The sequence below is a fragment of the Agelaius phoeniceus genome, chromosome 1 (assembly GCF_051311805.1).
Source record: "Agelaius phoeniceus isolate bAgePho1 chromosome 1, bAgePho1.hap1, whole genome shotgun sequence".
In the NCBI taxonomy this organism is placed as follows: Eukaryota; Metazoa; Chordata; class Aves; order Passeriformes; family Icteridae; genus Agelaius; species Agelaius phoeniceus.
The window spans coordinates 36183179-36198972 of record NC_135265.1 but is presented as its reverse complement, the minus strand read 5'-3'; the positions used below and the strand labels follow the sequence as shown (position 1 = coordinate 36198972).

General features: G+C 43.6%; 1 protein-coding gene across 2 annotated transcripts in view; it reads left to right on the top strand.

Moving 5' to 3' along the window:
• Positions 1–11085: 11085 nt before the first annotated feature.
• Positions 11086–15794, top strand: part of ANKRD28 (ankyrin repeat domain 28) — a 119993-nt gene continuing 115284 nt past the window's right edge. The window contains exon 1 of one of the 2 annotated variants that reach the window (XM_077176385.1): positions 11086–11206. In XM_077176385.1, coding sequence (XP_077032500.1) covers positions 11180–11206 — 27 coding nt within the window. In that variant the 5' untranslated portion in view covers positions 11086–11179. The remainder of the gene's footprint in view (positions 11207–15794) is intronic. The other variant, XM_077176380.1, reaches the window with a different exon arrangement.

The window sequence follows — 15794 nt, the reverse complement described above, 5'->3', positions numbered from 1 at the left end:
ACAATCACAGAAAAGACCACAGGTGCCCTTAAACTGTCTTTGGGACACAGAGAAGAAAATTGTTTTCTCCATTTTCTTCCTTAGACTGCTGTGGGAGACAGCAAAGAAAGCATTACATATTTCTTTTGATATATCACAGAGAGTAAGCGGTGGGGTGCTGTAAAACACTGTTAAATGCAAATATATTTTAGGAAGGATGATTAGCTTTAATAAGGGTATTTAAAAACAGCACTAAATATGTCACTGGGAATACAAATAGATTAGTTCTGTTATTTTTAAATTAAACTGATATTAGTATTTACATTTCTTTTTAATTTTTCTTCCTTTTAGAAGAAAGGAAAGAAAATCTAGGTTTACATTACAAAAGGGACAATGAGGATTTCCCTGTTTGCTCTCCAGAGTTTTCTTAACCCTGATATTTTGAATCAAGGAGTTGAACAGAAACAGGATAGCTGTGGATCACAAATGAGGAACCAGATACATATGGAATTGATGAGGTAATTAATATCACTTTCTTGTACATGTCTAAGAAAATCTGTTGTGTCCTGCACAGAAGTGTCTGTTTTGATGAGAACAGTCACCACCTATCCCACAGCTTCTTTACATGGTTCAGCAGGAAAAAAATTACAGTTTCTATCTACGATAGTCATTAGAAATCACATTTAACAAGGAACAAAGGGCCCTAGGTCAAGCTGTGAATGCCCAGAGCCATCCCAGCCTTGCTAGCAGGATGTGCTTTCACACATGCACTTGGCAGCAGCCAGTGGAAGCAGTCCCATGACTCCCACCCCTCTCTCCCAGCCCGGTGCCGTCCTTGACCATGCTTAGAACGATTATTTCTGTGACTGTGCAATGAGCTGGCTCAGTGGACAGGTCTTAGCTAATGATCATTCAGGGAAAAAAAAAATAGAAAGAAAAAAGTTATTTTTCAGCCTGCCTGTCCAGGTGGAAGAAGAAGGTTCTTGGCAGTGCATCTAGGGATGCTCACATCCCCAGCTGCTTGCAGCAGCTCCTGTGAAACCACAGCCTCACTGCAAAACTCCTCTTCTGAGGAATAGGAAAGAGTGAGGGGCTATTAGCTCACTTTATCCACCCTGGTTTTTCCTGATATGGAAGAGCACCAAGCTGGTTCAGGGGAGCTGGAAAAGGGATTGTGTGATAATGGAAATGATGGTAGTGCCAGCCCCAAGCATTCAGAAATCCTGAGTTGGGCTGGCAGAAGTCATAAAGGCTTTAAAAATAAGAAAGGTACTATTTCTTTTAATTCTTGCTGCAGTCTTAACCTTTAGGGCACATGAGATACTGAATACACATCTTCTTAGACTTTTCAGAGGGACTAGATTGATACAACAACAAGCCAAGACTTACATATTGCTCAGAAAATATAACCAGCCTTTTCTTGGTGGCTCTTTATCTACCCAGCATATCTGACATTTATGTATCAGAAAACTGAATCTGACCCTGATAACTTAATCAAAAATTACCAGGCTGCTGTGGTGGGCATGTGCTCCTGGGGCTGGCCATGATTCCTTGCTGCCAGCTCCAGGTGAGCAGTGATATCCCTGAGCTGCAGGCACCTGCAGGCACCCAGAGCTGGTGGATGAGCTCCTGGGCCACTGACCTGCTGGTGTGCCACACACCCCATTTTGGGTCACCTCCTGCTCCAGAGCCTGCCAAGTAAGTTGTCATCAGGAAATACTTTTCCCTTGCACTCTGCTGATTTGATTTGGCAAATTGTCCGAAGATCAAATCCTCCCATGAACCAGTAGGAGTTTCAGATTATGTATATCTCCTCTTGGGTTTATGGGTGATCAGAGAATGCCCATATGCATTATTTATTATGCAGTTGAGGTATTTTGACAGACTTGGAAAATGGGCTATCAGGAGACTGTTCCAGCTCAGCATGGATGGTCTGAGAGAAATCTTAGGAATTATTACAGTGGGTGAAAATCTGCAGTTCAGCACCTGCAGACCTGCCAATACATACACACAGATTGATATCTTACATTGAGATATGCAGTTTTTACTACCATAATTTAAGCGTCAACTTTCTTCTTCCCTCCCCTCCAGTGTGTCCTCACACTGCTTCACCCCATGCAGGCCTGTCCAGAAGCCTGCTAAAAGAAAACAAACACTGATTTCAGGTGGATGAATACATGATTCCCAGCCAAAACCACTTTGCCTTGCACAGTACTTCTGTTTTGCATTGTGAGTCATTACATGTACCTGTGAACAATGGGCTAAGCAGTCACAGCCTGTTTCATGCAGGATCTGGCCACATCAGTGCAGAGGGAATTGCTGGGTTCCCATGCTGGGAGGGCACTGGGACAGTCACCTCAGCCCCAAAGATGTAAATGCCTGTGCCAGATGTGAGCTGAAGGAGTTTGTGCTGGTTTTTCCACAGGGGAGAAGCAAAGGTATCAGACACTAAAAGGACTTTTGAGCTACATTCTATTTGTATTTGTTTGGCACAAAGAGAAGCACAATTCTGGCCAGTCTCCACAAGTGAAACTATTAATAATGTCTAACACTGATCACGCAGTGGAGCCAATCCATTGCTCTCACCAGACACAGAGCAACGCTGGCACTGGTGGTTCTGTGTGGCTGGGGAAGGTGCAATGCAGGCTGCAGCAACCTGGCTTCCTTTTCTCTCCAAAAAGCTGCCAGAGATCTGTGGATTCAGGACTCTTTCTGTCCTGTGATGCTGTGATGGACATACTATTTTCTGGAAGTGTTAGAAGTATAGCCAGATTCATTCACCTCGACTTCACCAGTTTGCCCCCAACAAAACTGTCTCAGACCCCTGAAATCCCCCTGGTGCCCAGCAGCTCTGACCTTTGGCTGGGCACTGCCACAGCATCAGCCCCTTCCATACAAACGCCGAGCAGGAGCGACCCTCAGAGGGCTCCTCTGCCCCCACGGGGCGCTGCTGCCGCTTTGCCGTGTCGGGATCGTAAGCTTGTCAGAGTGACCCCGAGAAGAGTTCGAAAGTCTCCTTTCCCAGCCCGGCCCTCGAAGAAGGAGTCAGAGCTCTTCATTTCTCGTTCTCAAGGTTGTTTATTGTATCTTATCTAGAAAATTCTTTCTCCTGTCCTGCCGAGGTCAGCTCAGCAAGACAGTCAGAGGCATTCTGCCTGCCCCTGGGGCAGTGTTATGTCTTCATACTAAAAATTACGTATACAATGTTTACAACTACTTTCCAATACCTATCACCTATGTTAGACAGTGAGCTTCTACTCTAAACCAATCTGTAAGTGTCAACATCACAGCAGAAGACAGAGGCCAAGAAGAAGGAGAAAGGCTGGACTAGCCCAGTTCCCTCCATCTTGCCTCCTGAACCCCCATACCAAAAAACCCCAAAATGTACTTTCCCACCCTGTGACAACTTCATTATTATTCTACCTAAACTGTTGTGGCTTGCTGATCTTCATCTAAAGTTGGTAACTTGCTCCACGGGTCATAATCAAAACCACGGGCATTTTGGGCTCTGTGCCAGGGTCTCTGAGCCCCCTGGCAGGGGTATGGGCTGCCAGAGGGATGTCCTGGGTCCTGACACTGCCCGTGGCAGGGATTCCACTGCAAACCAGCACAGGCCGTCACCGCTCCCGCGGGTGCCAGGCACGGCTCCGGTTACCGGGAGGTGACACCGCCACCGCTCCGCCTCGTCCCGCATCCCGCCACCGCCACCTGCCTCAGCCCTGGCAGGGCAGGAGCTCTGCCACAGAAACTGCATCTTTGCTACCAAAGCAGTGTCTTTGCAGCCGAAAGGGCGTTGTTTTGATGCTTACAGAAACTTGTGAAAGAAATGAACGGCAGGAAATCTGAGCTGGAACAGTAATGCAAATAGTAATAACAGCAATAAAAAGAAAACTTCCACATTCAGCCAAATGTCTGCTCTAAATGACAGCACTAAGGAAATAGAGATATTTATATGGGTATAACACAGTTATGTGTGGGTGGGTGTTTCTGAGCTATTGTGCAGGGAGGATGCCACTTATCCTTGGATCCATGGCAGGTCTAACAGTGATTCTGATCCTCAGTTCTTATTTTGGAGGGAAACAACTTGAAACCTGCTGTGATGGTAACACAGTTCCACAGTATGACTGCAGGACATAATTCTCAGAAACATAATAAATAAATTTCGTATTATTTTATAGAATTGGAAAACCTGTAGTTTAGAAACATAACTACACAGTATGTGCAGCACTTTCAATACATGTTCACACCAATGGGCATGTGGGCAAATGCAAAGTCCTTCCCTAAATCAACACTGTGTTGCACAGACCAGTTGCCTGTACAGAACCTTTGCCAAATATGTTACATGGAAGTTTTCCAGTATTTCTGTTAAATTATGCTATTTCAGTGTATGTAAATTTAAACTTAGCAAATTCACCTCATGGCAATGTAGTACTCTACAGTCAGTACTTTAGGGAATATTTGGTGTTAATGTCTTCAGTAAAAGAGCTTTAATTACCTTCATCCCAGTGCTGGCTGATGTGGAGGTTATTCTCTCTACTTTTCCAATAAAAGTATCATACTTTCCTACTTAGAAAATGAAAATACAGGTTATTCAGCATGCCCTACAAGTTAAGAAACTCGGGCTGTATTAGGTAAGGAGGGAGAGCAGATCACCAGTACAGATTCTGAGCAGAAAACACAATATATGCAGCTTGCTGGAGCTCAGGGCTCAATCTTTGCACCTACTAAAGAAAAAAAAATACTAAAAACCACTTATTCCATCACTGTAGTGGCAGACCCAACTATGAAAGAGCTGAAACACCTTTCTGATTTCATTTGTTGTGGCATATGTTCTAGGGGAGGGCAGGAACACCAAGTTATCAAATCCTAATTAATAATAAAGTTGGAGGTATTTTAATGCATTTTCTCTGTGCATGTCAAGTGTCAGGTCCAAAGCAGCTCCAAAATCCATACTAATGAAAAATCTCAGGCTAAAATATCCATACATTAGGTTCTCTGACTGCTGTGACTGACACAGTACTAACCTGTACCTGTACGACTCCATTTTGTTTTAATATTTTATACAAATGGAAATTCTTTAGCATGAGAATGAAGACAACATCCTGAAAACAGGAATAAAGTTGTCTATTAAGACGCAAAGATAAATGCAAACTGTTTGCTTCATTTTCTTTTCTTTGAGTTACAAATTTCTTGCTGTCATGAAAAACCTTTTCATCTTTCCTGAAATTCATCACTGTGGCGCTCGGTTGACAAATGTATTCATCACAGTAGTGTACTTCCCAGAGATTCCTGTCTTCTGCCTCAAGCATTTTATTCCTTTAGATGATAAAAGTATTTTTCTGAGAAGAGTTTACATACATACCTGTGTGGCTGTAGGCTCATGCACATCATCAAAGTATTAAAAAAAAAAATCATACTTCCAAGAAAAAAAATCAGCTTTAAGGACGGATATTCTTTATGACAGAATCTTATTTCCACAATGGCTGCACAGTGATCGTCTTTCCACCATGTTTGGACAGTGAAATGCTCTCTGCTGTAGCAATTGAGGAGCATGCAAGTGTATTTTATGAACTTAAAAGTTTTTTTGGAGGTTCTTAACGTGTGGCAATGCAGCTGCATTACTTCATCTGGATGTGTAATAGCCATTTACATGAGATGGCATCAGGCAACACATTATTACTAGGTAAGAATATGCATGCATAGCTACTGCATTTTGGTTTATGCATCTGTCCTGAGGGGAATGAGAGCTGAGAAAGTTGGCCATTACTGCAGCAACTGTGGTATTGGAAAAATAAGCTTTTCTTCACCTTCAGTTTTCCTTATAGACACTGTACTCTTTTAATGGCACCTACTCCTGGAGTGTTGGGTGTGGAAGTGGAACTTGTGAAAGCAGAACCTCAACTTGTCCTCCTTTCTGAACTCATATATTGTGTTACATGTAGCCAATTTTCAGAGCTCTCATTTCCAGTGCAATTTGGCTAGTGGAAAAAATGTCTTTTCCCTTGGTTCCCTACCCCCACCCTGGTGACTACTTCAGGGCTTTATAGCCAAATACGTGAACTATTCACTGGCACCACTTTCCCACAATTGAAACCAAACCAGTCTGAAAGCAAAAGCCAGAGGAGATAGTCAATAAGGGATCTTCATCTCATCAGGAGAGGAAATTTATGTATGCAGAAATATTTATGTATGCAGAAATCCTCTTCTCTAAACAGGCAGCTAGTTGCAATATTAGAATTATATCATCCACCATCAGAAAAGAAGGGGTTTGGGTGCCCAGAAATTTCTCATTCAGAAGTCAGATCCTCTGTTTTGCTTCACGCATGAAAATTGGCATTTCCATTTTAATACTTTCACTACTTCCACTTAATACTTTGCTACAAAACTGGTGAAATGCATTTCAACAAAATATCCCTGTGTAGCAAGTGAAACCTCCCAACAAGACTCCTGTGGTGCATAAAGCCTTCAGCTAGCCAAGGTGACTGACCAAAACTCATCCCCTCTCATTGGGCTTAGGTGCTTCACGTTGGGTGTTAGTCTCTGAAGAACTGGCCGAGCCAGAAAAAATAATTTGCAAAATCACATCCCACTAGAGTTTCCTGTTAGTCAATACTGTCCACTCTGATATGCAATGAGCCTGAAAAAAATCCCAAAACATTTTGAGGCATTTGGTTATTTATATAAACAAAGCAGAGTATTTTGTTGAATAAATAAAATGTAAGTAAAATATTATATTTTGTTTATATAAAGAGATACATAAGAAAATATTCTAATCTATTAAAAAATAATTCAAGGTAGGTTGATGTGAGAATGTATAAGGGTGCTGATATTCACTGTGTTTTAAGAATAAGTGATCATGGGGTGGGCTAATAGCAGAAAATATGTTAATGATGTTTTTCTTTCTTTTTCCATGTCTCAGGTAATTTTAAAGATAAAATTTATTTCTTTAATGTTTATTATATTCATTTTGGCTTCACAGCTACTCGAACTAATGGTTAAGATCTCATTCCCAAAAGCATACAACTTCATTTCACTACACTTGGACAGTTTAGAGACAGTAAAAAAAAGAAATCATAAGAAGATTTCAGTTAAAATTCTCCTCTGTGTCATCCAGAGGCCAGGGTCCCTTGTACCTTTCCTGTGCCTCTTTGAGACCCTATCCTGATGAAGAGATAAACTTAATTTATGGGGGAAAAAGTTATATGTTATTCAAAGTAGAAGAAATGTGAACAAGATTTCTAATATGCAATTCCAGATAAAATTGCTACCTTTGTAAAAGCCTCATTTGTATCCCTTTTTTACCAGTATTAATGTGTATTTTTTACCAGTAAAAATTTTTACTGTAAAATAGGCAGCATAGGGACACACCAAACATCTTGCAAACGTCCTGCAACATTTTTCCAATCAAAATGCAAGTGATGTAGTTTCTTGCCATTGCTGCCTCATTCCATATATTCTTAATTTTCTGTTTTCTCTCACTTCTACTTGACTTTTCCTTAGAATACAGGACTGATACGAACTTAGAGCTGTTTTGCTGGCCCCTGTCCCTTGCTGATTGTTCAAAGGAGACTCATATTTGCCCTACCCTCCTCTGGATATTAAATTTGTTCCTTGAATAAAGAGGGCAAAGGAGTTCTCTCATCTCCTGTCTGCAGCAGACAGGTATTAAATTGGTCAAATGAGCCACCATAAGCATAATGGTGCTTTGGAAGTGCCAGTCGATGATATTTGATTGATGAAGACATTATGACACTTAATATGTTTCCACTACAATCAGGAGGCATGAACAGCCAACAATTCAAAATGTAATCTCTGGGACAGAACTACAAAACCTTGACTGGTTTAGATTTTGATGGATAAAATGTGTCACAGAATGTGTAAAATCTTTATGATGATGCTCCCAGCATACCATTATAAAATGAATGTGGTTTCCATCTAGCTCCCCAGAAGTGCTGATTCAGGGCCATAAAGAGAAATGCATCCCTCTGTAGAAAACTATAACATTTCTATTGATTTCAGACACCTTGTATTCTGTGCAAAAATAAAATTAGCCCTGCTTTAATTTAGGAGTACAGGGCAGTATTTGGAGGAGATCAGTGGCAATGAGGACTCCTGGATTCTATTCCTAGCCACAGCAGTGACTCATGCCATGACCTTGTGTAAGCCTGTTGACCTCTGTGCCTGTTTACCCACGTTTAACAATGAAAAAAGAATGAATATCTACTTCACTGGGGTTGAAGCCCTCAGTCAGAAAGAGCCAAGTATACAGGCATTCCTGGCAAAGTAAATAAATCATGAGGATGTTTCCAATGAGCTCAGAAAATATCTCCAGTATGAGGTTTCTGTGGTCTCTTCAATTTGATCCTGTTATGTATTTCAGTGCAGCACATGTCCTATCTTTAAAACACTGGCTAGAGTTACGTGCTGTGGGATAGGTTACAGCATGATTTAATATTAACATTAATGGGAGCTGTGCAGTTAAAGCCTATGGCTCTCTGCTGAAAGCGTGCCCTCAGGAGAGCCAGCCTGCTAATAATTTACACATTGTCCAATTAAAAAGTGTTGTGGAAATTTCTAACTTCTGCAGACATATCTTCTGAACTCTATCAGAAATGCTGTGGCTTGGAGTATGTTTGCATGTCAATACTGAGACTTGTGTGAAATATTCTGTGAATGTTCGTGAGGGAGGCTTGGGCAGTTATTTACCCTTTAACAAAACATTTAAAAGCACTTGTTTCCTTGCAGCACTGTTACATCTAACTTCTGAGGTGTCATTGCTGTTCTATTTCTGTCACTCTGCAGTCAAATACTGTATTTTGTGGGACACTAGCAGATCAGACAATACTTATACTGGTGATATTCTCTTTTTTTTTTTTTTTTTCAGTTCTAATAACCATTTGGCCTGCTTTTCACAGAATAAGGCACCAATTTATATTGTGACCTGAGTAAAAACCTCCACATGCAACTGATTGGTATCAGGGAAACAACACTCAGAAAATCCCTCATTTCTGTGTTATCCACTTCATGTATGCAAGCCACCTCAACAACCTCTCGTGCTTAAACTGAAACAGACAGGTATCTTCACCATCCATATTTTTACTTCTGCACTTTATGACTTGAACTTGCAGATGGTACAGCTAACAGGCCTGTCCCTGGCAGTATCCTGAATACTGGAGCAAGGAGCTGGAAAACCAATAATGTATTGGTTTTGCTGTCCCCCACTGAATCAGGACCTGGCTCCAAGCTGCACCAGGTGCTCCTGAGACAGGTGAGACATTTTCATGTAGGATAAACTGTCTAATAAATTGCTGGAAATAGCAGGTGAGTTGAAAGTAGATGTTTTTTTCTGAATAACTCTATAAACTGATAAGCTTCACAGGGAGAAGAACTTTATCAGCTCCCAGACATTCTTTTCACTTTGAAAAGGAGCAGTCTAATTTGGGGACAGACAAAGGCAATGCTTCCTGATGTCATTTTCTCCTTCACTGACTGCATTGATAAAATTATCTCTAATTTCCACAACCATTGGTCTCTTCACCACATTATTATCACAGTCCTTAACTGTTTTGCACAGTGTCAAAATCTACCTGTTTCATATTTGCAATTTACAAAACACTTCTATTCCCAAACAAACAACAACAACAATCCCCCATAAGGTACACAAATACACAAATAATAAATTAGAGGGCTACTTGAAATAAATTAAAACATTTACTTATCACAATCAGCATTTCTGGACATATCCAGATGTCAAAAACATTCATTTAGGAAGTGTGGTAATGTTGATTTTTTTTCCTTTGCCTGGTAAAATTGCACTACAATTCTTAACTGGTTAAAATAAAATAACCCAAACACATTCCATCAGGTCACTGGTATTCAAAGCTAACTAAAATAGTTAGCCTCAGCTAGCACCCATAGAAAACCCTTTTGTTCTCATGCTGCTGGTCTCCAAAAGAACATATCCACGTGCCAGGCTCCTGCTGGAATCAATAACAAGACATGAGAGCAAAACCACACAAATGAGTGCTCACTCGCTGCTTTATTAAACTTTCATTTTTCTTAGGTTAATAATAAAGTCTAAGTAGATTTAAGTGTGTGTGGAGCATTAAGAAATCACAGTCTAGTTTGAAGCAACAAGAAAATCAAGACACTTGAAACATTCATATCAGCATTGTCTGTAGCAGCATGCAATTCCAAAAAGCCTCAGTCTCTCGAGTCTGCTATTTTTTATTTTTTGAGGGGAAATGAAAATTCAGGAGAAAATAACTCTTCTCAATCATAGTTACCATGCTGGGCTGGCTGCAGCATTATCTTATGGAACAGCAGCACAGTCTGATTTCAGTGTCCTGTGTGCTGCTTCTCGTCCATTTCACAAGAGGTTTTACAAGTCCCACCTATCCTAATATGGTGCTTGATGTACAGCGCACAATAAGCCTGTAAATTATCTGTCAAAATACAGAATGGGAGCGTTGCAGATGACATCTCTGCTGGTCCTCTGCCAAAAGAGGTGAACACTGAATAAATACATTGCAAAGCCATCTTTCTGTATTTCGAGTAAAGTGTTTTCTGTACTCTATGTGTACATGTCTGTTCCGTCTGGCGTTCTGTCAGAGCGGCTCTCGGTGTGTTTATCCGGCCTGCTGACACTGCCCAGCACGGTGCCCCTCCAGTTCTCCATCCTTCCCCTGGGGTCAGGAGATCACAGCTGCCTTTGGTGCCGGGCCAAGCCGCCTGTGCCGGTAACCCCCGTTCCGGGGCTCCTCGCTCCGAGTGGCCGAGCCTGCGCCCGGGGCCTGCCGAGGGCCGCGCTGCTCCCGAGCCATGCCCACTCCTCTCCGCTCCCATGTGCCCGTCCCGCGTTACCGGCCCGTGCCGGGCCCGCCGCGCCCGGCCCGCCAATCAGCGGCGCCCTTACTCTGTCCCGCCTCCCGAGGGCCAATCAGCGCGGCCCTTGGTGGTGCGGGCGGGCGGGTTCATTCAGGAAGCTGCTCGGGGGCGCGAGCGGCGGGGCGGGGCCGGGAGGGCGGGGCGCGAGGAGACCCCGCCCCCAGCGGCGCGGGGTGGTGGCGGCGGGCGCGGGGGGCGTGGCCGGGGGCGCGGCCGGCGCGCGGGCGGTGGCGGCGGGGGGGCGTGGCCGCGCGGCGCGCGGAGCCGGGAGTCGTTGGCGGCGGGCGGAGGCGGCGGCGCGCGCTCGCTCGCCATGGTGTTCCTGAAACTCCGCGAGCAGGTGGGCATTCCCGAGCTCCCCGTCCCTTCTCCGCCCCTCCCGGGGCCGCCGGGCGCGCCCTCCGCCGCCGCGGGCTGCCGTGCGTGCGCGGGTGACAGGCGGCGGGCAGCGGGAGGCAGCATGGCTGCTGCCGCCGCTGGGGTCCGGGCTGGGTGGGAGGCGCCATGTGCGCCCGGTGTGGGCGCCGGTGCCCCCGCGGGGCGGGCGGGAGCCGCCGTCCCTCGCAGGTACCGGGCCGAACAGGTGGCCGCGGCAGCCCGCCCGCCCCTCGCCCCGCATCGCCTGCGGGTCCCTGCCGAGCCCCCGCCCCGGCGCGGAGGGGAAGCCCGGGAGGGGTGATGGGGGTGGATCTGAGGGCTCCCTTCGGGCCAGCCCTGCCCCGCGCCTGTCTGGGGAAGGGAAGGGTCTCTGGACGGGGTAGCCGGGCCTGAGGAACTGGCCGGTGTGAGGGGATCGACCTGGAGGCTGCGGCGGGAGGCGGCGTGCCCGGGAGATGGGGCTGGAGCTGGCGCCGCTCCTCCGGACCCGGAGCCGGCCCTTGCCCTGCGCAGTTTCACGTGCCCGGGAGCCGCCTGCTCGTCCCTCCACCTTTCCCTTCCAGGCCTTTACAATCTTTTGTTCGGCCGCCGTGTCTTTCGCCTGCCGCGGTCATGCCAGAGCTTCCCCGAGCCCGCGCTCCCCTGCTGAAGGCGAAGGAGGGTCTTGGTGCCTTCAGTGGGTTGTTGCTCTCGTCACATCACACCCTTCTTTGTCTGCCAGGCTCTTCGGTTTCCATCCCAGCTGGTGTAAAATACTTGTCTTCGCTGCTCTGTCCTTTCCTGGTGTCTCCCCTGTCCTACCTATTGTCTCCTGTGCGGTATCAGGATACAAAGGTGGGAGGGTCTGCGCTGCCAGTTTGCCGCCTATGAAAAGATGTTTCTTAGGAATGGTATCTTCTCGTGTTTTCATGTGTGCGAGGCCAAATTCCGTGTAAAAAACTCATACATCCTGCTGTGGGTCTCCTTGTTACTCTTCCTTAAAGATAACCAACTGTAACACTTGGAGACCCCACCCCCTTCCAAAAAAAAAAAAAAATTAAAAAAAAAAAAGCCCCGCAGTAAAAAAGCCTGTAGAAACTTGGGGGTGGTAAGGCAGCTGGTATTCTCTGTCTGTTTGTTATGCTGATCAGTATCAGCCCATCCTTACCTGCGAGTCCTTTCATTAGTTACATACACATCTGTGTTTTCACACTTAGGTTGCATGATCCCTCGGGATTTGTTCTAAGGAGCATTTGGTGATATGGGGCTGAGATCTCTTATGTCCTGCTGTGTTGTGTGTAAACTTTGTGAAGTCTCATGTTGTTTTAGAACCTCATCTATGAATCAGCAACAATTGTGGATCTGAAAGACACTTAGTGTCCTTTGAGTTAGATTTTCTTTCAGGATTTGTTGCTGTTCTTCTATGGGAGACTTCCCACAGAAATAAGCAGTTGTTCATCTCTTCTATTAAATAAGCCCTTCTGTTAAAACCAAGAACTACAACCCCTCTGCAAGTACTCATTGCAAAATAGTTAGCAAAAACCCCATTATCAATATGTTAACATGAAAGTACTGTATTTCAGAACTTTTCTTCTGGGAAGGATCCTGCTATTGACAGATGTTGAAGTGAAATATTGAACTGTGTGGGACCATTGGTTTGACAGAGTAATGCATGTGGGGCTTTCAGCTTCTGTCATAATGTAAGTTTTAATCCAGAAGAAGCACAAGGTGGATTTTTTAAGAGGCTTCACAGATCTGTAAAGGGGAATTGATACACTGGGAATTGAAGTATTCTTTCACATAAAGGAGGGGGTGCTAGGGCAGGGAAGGGATGGAGGGAAGGAAGGGAATACTGGTTTTGGACACTCTTCTGTAGGGGGAGTGATTTTTAGCAGCAGCTGCATTTCTGCTGCTAAAGTGTCAGTTGCTTGACAAATCAGTTATTTCAAACTGAATTCTGTTATAACAGTGTGAGAATGCCAGAAAATCATGATGTTAACATGAAATCCCTCAGCTTTGGTGTACAGAGCATTCCTGCAGGTCACTGTTGCAGTGTGCTGCAGGATGTCTTGACTTGAGGATGCTGTACCGAGAGTGAGGCAGCACCTGCTCTTTATGAAAACCAGCCCGTGGGACTGTGTGGGAGCAGAGGTGTTCCTCTTCAGTAGTTCATGAAACCTGCTTCTTGTTTTGATATTTGAACCATTTGCTTTGCTCCATAGTGGTGTGTTTGGTCAGAATAAAGTAAGTTGCCTTGTGCATTTGTAGAGTGACTTAGAGTGACTCTGTCTTCAGTGATGGCTGTGCTTCACAGGGAAGTGCAGAGGCTGCTCTGTTGTTTGTACTGTTCAGCTGGTATGAAGAAGGGAAGTGATTTGCTAGTTTCTTTCTTCAGCTGTCAGATTAATAACTTTCTGAAAAAAAATTATTAACTAAAGTATTATTTAAGTGGAATTATCAAGATTATTTTTCCAAATTCAATATAAACCTGTTGATTTTATTCCTTGATAATGTAGAAGGGCTCTGTGTTAAATGTCAGAATTATGCTGGGGACAGGCAGACTTATGCCATATAAGAAGCTTAGTGTTTTCTTGCACTTGCTTAGTTTTTCAAGTTACTGCCAGCTGGTGTCAAAGCAGTGCTCTGGAAGTTACAACGAGGTGAGAAATTCTGCTCTGAGGCTCTTAGTTGAGCTCAGAGGGTGAAATCCCAGTTCCGCTTGCTTGATTTAATTTACTTAGTACCTGATAAACAAAACTTTGATCCTGCAGATGCTTAATGTGTTTGTGAAGCTCAAATATTTGTTTGTCTGTGGAGGCTGATTTGACACGTTTAACCTTCAGAAAGCAGGTTTTCCACACACTGTGAAAAGTAGGCCTTTCCTTGGGTCCAACAAGCAGCCAGCCAGTACATTGTCTGTACATTTGTGTTGCTACTTGAGCTTTATTGCTTTGCCATCCTCCCAGGTAGGAATAGATTTCAAAGTTTGGACATAATTGAGGGTGTACACTGCACTTTCAGAAGTGACTTATGTTTGCTTACAAAGTATATCAGGTATCAAAAAACCTCATAAGCCATGTTTGCAAAAATTGCATTTAAAGCTAAATTGAACTGTATTGGGCAAAGCTGATACCTGTAATGCTCAATAGCAAATTGTAACTCAGGTATAGAAAAGCAATTATTCAAGTGTCAAATTAGAAGTTGTAGGTTGTTCTCATTGCTCTTGGGTTTTTGTGCAGTGTTGTGCAGGTTTTGTTTGATAACAAAGGAAGCAAATCTGCAAATTCTGAATGTTAAACTATTCAAGGTAGAGATGAAAAATATGGTAAATGTACATTATAATTGAGGTATTTGCTCTTAAGTTTATTTGCTTTCGTATTGTCTTCATATATTGGTGCTTGTATACCAGGTTCTTCTAAATGAGATGCTGCATTAAGTACAAAAATGCTAAGTGAGACAAAGCCTAGAAAAGTTTGTTTCTTCCTAAAATGCTGTGTTACACTGCTGTTAGAAACTACAATGACAATCCAGTTTAGGTCAAGGGTCTCTGATGTTTTATCACAATATTTTGGTTGTTTCCCCATTTAGGGGGAGTGTGTGAAAGGGAAGGTATGGGGTGGGGCTAAAAAAGGAGTATTTTGCTTGTGGGTATCCATAGTGGTTGCCTTGGTCTCCTGTGTGAAAGCCCTCTCACCTCTGCATAGCTAGGTGTGAAAGGCTAACTATCCTCTGGGGTTTTTTGTTATGCAATCGTAGGTTGTAGGAACACTGTTTCCCAGAACAGATACATTCTTACTTTAAGGCGTTGTGAATTAGTCTCTCTTACACCTAAGAGGTAATTGACAGCTTAGTTTTTCTTAGCGGGTAGGTGAAATTTGGATTGCCCAACAGCCCAGGGATTTGTTCCTTTTCTGTTACTTGCCTTACCTGTATATGTGCCTATAGGTCATCTTTTAGGCTCACATAAGCCTACATCTCAGCAGAGTTTTGTTGAAAGGTGTGAAATGAATCAAAACTGGCTTGTTTGTTGTTTTTTTTTTCTCTAGTTTTGCAGCTCTATAACTATTTCTGGCAAAACTCATTGGATGCAGTGTCATTCTATTTGGTAAAGCTTTATTTTTTTCTTTCAGTGCATCATAGTTTTAATATTAAGCATTTTAATATTATGCATTTCCCATTTTCTCTGAATCTTAAATGTGTAATAGGAAGATGTCTTAGGGCTAATAATGATGGGCATGTGGAAGGATTTTGTATGGGATTTTCCTGTGTGACTGCTAGACTGTGCTTGAGGCAGTGCATTTATTTCCATAAGTCAGATATGAGTGATACAGATCTGAGTAGGAACAACTGCATGAGGATATTAGGATGACCACTTATCTTTAAAGTCCTTGAACAGTGAGAGCACTGACTTCTTTATTGCCCATTTATATCTTTCTCATAGCTGAGATGGATCTTGTTCAATTGGCAGTTAAACAAATGTTTGCAGTGTCATAGTGAAGGCTCTGAATGCCTCTATGGTTGCTATTTTCATTACTGCCAGCGTTAGACTTCATTCTTTTAGAATTGATGCC